The 5,272-nt window shown below is 41.7% G+C and overlaps 1 protein-coding gene across 1 annotated transcript; it reads right to left on the bottom strand.

The window, feature by feature from the left end:
* Positions 1-1,210: 1,210 nt before the first annotated feature.
* On the bottom strand, positions 1,211-4,595 carry LOC125100587 (coiled-coil domain-containing protein 117-like). The gene is given in 2 exon segments (XM_047730861.1): positions 1,211-4,379; positions 4,381-4,595. Coding segments are annotated over 2 exon segments (843 nt in total). The 5' UTR covers positions 4,516-4,595; the 3' UTR covers positions 1,211-3,671.
* Positions 4,596-5,272: the final 677 nt, after the last annotated feature.

Raw genomic sequence — 5,272 nt, 5'->3', positions numbered from 1 at the left:
GGAGAAAAGGGTACCCTGTGTGCTACTGATGAAAATGTAAATTGGTTCAGCCACTCTGGAAAACAGTAAGGATATTCCTCCCAAAATTAAAATTAGAAATGCCATACAATCTAGTAATTCCACTGTTTTTTTTTTAACCCAAAGAAAACAAGAGCACTAATCTGAAAAGATATGTGCATCACCATGTTCATTGTAGCATTATTTATTTATTTATTTATTTTTTATTTTTTTTTCAAAGCACTTAAGAAGTTTTATTGAAAACAATAAAATACAGAAACACCAGATTCTCGTTTTAAAGTAAAATTGACAGCATCTTCCAGAACCTTCCTAGTACTGTACCATTCTGGTCACTATTAATGAAAAACCAAGTTTTCAAATCCAAAATAATTAATGAACCTGCTTATAATAAGCATCGTTCTCATGGTTCTAGCCCCTACCCTATTTTCCTAAAATTTTACATTTGCACCTTTTCAAAAATGAGCAAGTTTTGTTTTTGTTTCTGCTTTTTAATTTTTTTTATTTATTTTTTTTAATTTTTTTTTAGATTTTATTTATTTATTTGACAGACAGAGATCACAAGTAGGCAGAGAGGCAGTCAGAGAGGGGTTGGGGAGAAGCAGGCTCCCTGCCGAGCAGAGAGCCCAGCGCGGGGCTTGATCCCAGGACCCCAGGATCATGACCTGAGCCGAAGGCAGACACTCCAACCCACTGAGCCACCCAGGCGACCCCAAACACTCCAACTATTAAAAAAGAAGATATAGGGGCACCTGGGTGGCTCAGTGGGCCAAAGCCTCCGCCTTCGGCTCAGGTCACGGTCCCAGCCCCGCATCGGGCTTTCTGTTCAGGAGGGATCCCGCTTCCCCCCACTCCCTGTCTGCCTGCCTCTCCGCCCACTCATGACCCCTCTCCGTCAAATAAATGAACAAAATCTTTATTTAAAAAAAAAAAGATATACACCTGTATTTACTGACTTTAAACTATGTCTCATGATCTATTATTTAATACATAAGAAAGAAACCAAAAGAAGAGCATTTCTTTTGGATATTGGGGAGGGTATGTGCTATGGTGAGTGCTGTGAAGTGTGTAAACCTGGCGATTCACAGACCTGTACCCCTGGGGATAAAAATATATGTTTATAAAGCTGTAAAAAAAAAAAAAAAAAAGAAAAAAGAAAGGATGAATACCCAAGTTTTGTAGCAACATGGACGGGTCTGCTTTTTTAAATGACTGATTGAGATTTGTGAGAACTGAACTTTATATTAAAAAAAAAAAAATACACACACACACCCTACTCAAACTCAGAGAAAATATACATTTGTTCATTAAAGCTCACCTGCTTTAGGTAATTTTTCTCTCCACACATTAGCATAGTAAGCCAATGTTTGATCCATGCTTCAAAAGTTGTACAAAATGAAAAGACCTGTTGATTCCCTAAGGAAACCTTAAGGCAAAAGCAAAAGCCTTACACTACAGAAGAAAAACAAAGCAGAGGTATAGAGACTGTGGAGACGGCTCAGATGAATAAGCACCACAAGGATGAAGAAAATTTCTGTACAAACATATGCAAAAGGATAAAGTTTAAAAAGGAGCATTAAACATCCATTTTCCTGCAGAAATAATCACGTCAGATAATCGGACTCCTGAAACAAGTTGTTTGGATTTTAATTAACAGACTCTTCATTCTCTCCTGTATTTTACCAGTGGTATCAGAGCCCTGTTTTGGAGCTCTTTTTCCTTTTCCTCATACAGACCTTGGATCAGAGGCCCGGCCTACAATTCCTACCAAAGACTATCTTAATGTGTTTTGGGTCCTTCTTTGGAAAGTTGTGAACTCCCCTTCTGCCTTACCACTGGGACTAACTCCAAATCCTGGGCATTCACTTCATGTTTTTGAGTCATACCAGAAGAAACTTTTAGGACGGCGATTTCTTTAAGGCTACAAACTTTTTAAGTTGGTCCCATTAAACAATGACCTAAAGGCAGGAGTTTTTCAAACAGCATGAATCAAACACTTGCACATCTCAACAGAATACAGTTTACATTCATCTCTAAATCTGAGATTAAGAAACTATTAGCTGGTTTCCAACTGGTTTTAATACTGGTTTGAAGTTTGAATAATTTTATTGTGTAGACATTAAATATTGTTTAAATATTAAACATTAAGTCTTTTCCTGACTGTCCAGACAGAAACAGAGAAAGCAGGAACAGGCAAGGGAAGAAACAGTCCAATTAACAGACTTGTTACTTCTGCGCCATCTGTAACAAGGGGAGGGATTTCAGCATGGGTTTCGAAAACGTCTGGGAGCTTGTTTCGAAAAAGTCACCTCTACTTGGCATAAGCCATTCTTTTTCCTACACAAGGTATCTGAGTCCTACAAAGGGGGAAAAAAACCCAGAAAACAAAACAAAAAGAACTGGGGTGGTCTCCTGTTGTGTGATGTAAGGGCAAGTATTACACTATTACACTCATTTAATAAGTTATAGTAGATATTTCCGTAGCACTAAAGAAAGTGTTATTTTACTCGGCACTACTGAGTCCTTGCCACACAGAAGAGCCCTTCCTGAGAAATAAAGAACTTCAATCCTGGTTATCCCCAAAGGGCACCTAGAGCCTGGTTTAGTTCCTCAAGATGAAGATGTCCCGCTAGCAGGAAGCCATTCTCTAGGTTTACTGCACAACAGCTGAAGTACCAGGCAAAGTGGCTGGTTCAGTAACTCTCAAAGTCACTTACCCATTTCAGTTAATTATTGTCATTGTTTTCTACTTTAACACTAAAAATACTCAACTTGCTAATATAGGTACAACCTTTTTAAAAATACCTATCAATGCTGGGCTTCGCTGACATGGCAGTTCCTTGGGATTACTTAAGGGAGGCTTCTCCCATAGCCAATTTGAACGTAAGGTTACCTCACGATCACTTTTTAACGATCACTCTAAGTTAATTAAGTTGTAAACAAACCTGAATAACCGGGCTTATCAATTATGCAAGGGAAACCAAGGAGCAACTGTAACACAAGGCAAAAAAGCCTTGAAGGAAAAACCTTTTTTGTATTTTCATTGCCATTTCCAGAGGCTACTAAGTGAGCCACAATGCTACCAGCTATTTAATCAGCATAGCTACACAGAATTGACAATATACAAGTTTCAGAGCCTCTGTTAAATCTCTTGGCAATAGGCTAAGCTACTTTCCTCCCTCCTCTTCCCAATTTTAGAGTCACCACTATAAACAAGCTCCGATCTATAGACGTAGTTGTGACTCGGCTGTCAGGGTACAGTCATAGTAGGAGCATCCTTCTTTCTTAATGCATTGTTTCAAATTCAAGTGTCTGAATATTCGCCAACTATCTGAATGGTTTAGACAATGTGACAGATGATTTAAGTCACCCTTAGACACACAGCTTCTATACTTGCCTTTGCAGACTGCAACTTCCATTCCCTTAATAAGCCCTGTGGAAAACTCTTTTCCCTTGAGACAAGCTTCCATAGCAAAAAAGTTGGATTCACAAAATGGCTACCCAAAATGAGAGTCCCACCCCAAATCACAGGTGGAGATATTATTACACCCGTTTCATAAAACTTTCAAATCCCTATACTATACAAATACAAGTAGGCTCACGACTAAATACATGAGCCTTCTAAAATTTGACAACTTTAGCATAGAAACTGGTTTCTAGAGTTCCATCTCTTCTTCTGTGCAAGCAGCTGTCTCCAAACTATTGTAAACAGGCATCCCTGTTTGCTGAGGTTCCAAGAACAGTTCAGTTCTCCCAGGGAAGGCAGGGCCAGCAGCTGCATGCTTAGTTTGGCTCTCTCCTGTATAGTTCTTAGCATTAGATGTCGGCTTTGGCTTATCAGAAAGGAGTTCAGGGAGAGGTTTCCAGAGCACAAGCTCCATGGAAGGACGGCTCATGGACTCAATCATTTTCTTTGTAAAGACTTCATCAAACTCCCTCTTCAAACCTGTTTTCATGGTGTCAGAAAGAACAAGACTGGGGAGATGGTTAATATTTCTGTCAGCTTCCACTTCTTCATCCTCATCAATTATCCTGTCCTCGATTTCTTGAAGCCTCCTTCGTGCAACTTCACACTGTGGTTCTCCCGTTGTCTGATCCATCTCTTCACATATAACATCTAACATGCCAGGTGCAGAGAGGCCGCTAGTGCACGGATTTACTCCAGGACTCTCTATATCCTGATGTGCACAAAGAATCCAGTCATTAGGACCAGCACAGAGCCCTGCTTCAGTTAGCCTTTTCTTTCTTACTGGACAATCATCATCTTCCTCCTCTCGCTTGTGTTTCTTTTTACAGCGAACTGAAACACGTCCGCGCGCCGCGCTCCCGCCGGGGCTGCTCGGGGCTGCTCGGGGCGGCGCGGAGTCCCGGCCGCGGAGCCAGCTCGGCGCCGTCTGCTCCCGGCTGGAAGGCCCGGCCCGGGAAGGCCCGCGGCGGCTGCGGGAAGTCGGGGCCGCCACTCAGGGGGAGGCCGCTGAAGGGCCGGCCGAGCGCGGCCATGGCCGGGGAGACGAGGAGGCTGCGCCCGCGGCCCCGGCCGCCCGCGTCTCCAGGCCCGGCAGCTGCGGCCACAGCGACTACTAAGAGCTGTAGCATTATTTATAATAGTCAAGATAACAAAGCAACTCAAGTGTTCATCAATGGATGAATAAAGAAAATATGGTACACACACACGGGAATCTTATTTAGCTATAAAAAAAGAATGAGATCTTGCCATTTGCAATAACATGGGTGTACCTAGAGGGTATTATGCTGTGTGAAATACCTCAGACAGAGAAAGACACATACCATATGATTTCATTTATATGTAGAATCTAAAAAATCAAACAAATGAACAAACAAACAAACAAATGACAAACACACTCTTAAATAGAGAACAAACTGGTGCTGCCAGATGGGAGGAGTGGAGGATGGGTGAAATAGGTCAAGGAGATTAAAAAGCACAAACTTCTAGTTATAAAATAAGTAAGTCTTGGATATGAAAAGTACAGCATAGGAAAATCACAAAAAATATTGTAATAATTTTGCATGGTAATGGATGGTAACTGTATTTAACATGGTGAACTTTGTGCGATGTATAGAATTATTGAATCACTAAGTGATGAAACTAATATAACACTGTATGTCAACTACAATTAAAAGAAAGCAGGGGGGCGCCTGGGTGGCTCAGTGGGTTGAGCCGCTGCCTTCGGCTCGGGTCATGATCCCGGGTCCTGGGTTCGAGCCCCGCATCAGGCTTTCTGCTCGGCGGGGGGCC

The sequence above is a fragment of the Lutra lutra genome, chromosome 5 (assembly GCF_902655055.1).
Source record: "Lutra lutra chromosome 5, mLutLut1.2, whole genome shotgun sequence".
Lineage (NCBI taxonomy): Eukaryota > Metazoa > Chordata > Mammalia > Carnivora > Mustelidae > Lutra > Lutra lutra.
The sequence above is the reverse complement of the archived record's forward strand: the minus strand, read 5'-3'. Positions and strand labels throughout refer to the sequence as shown.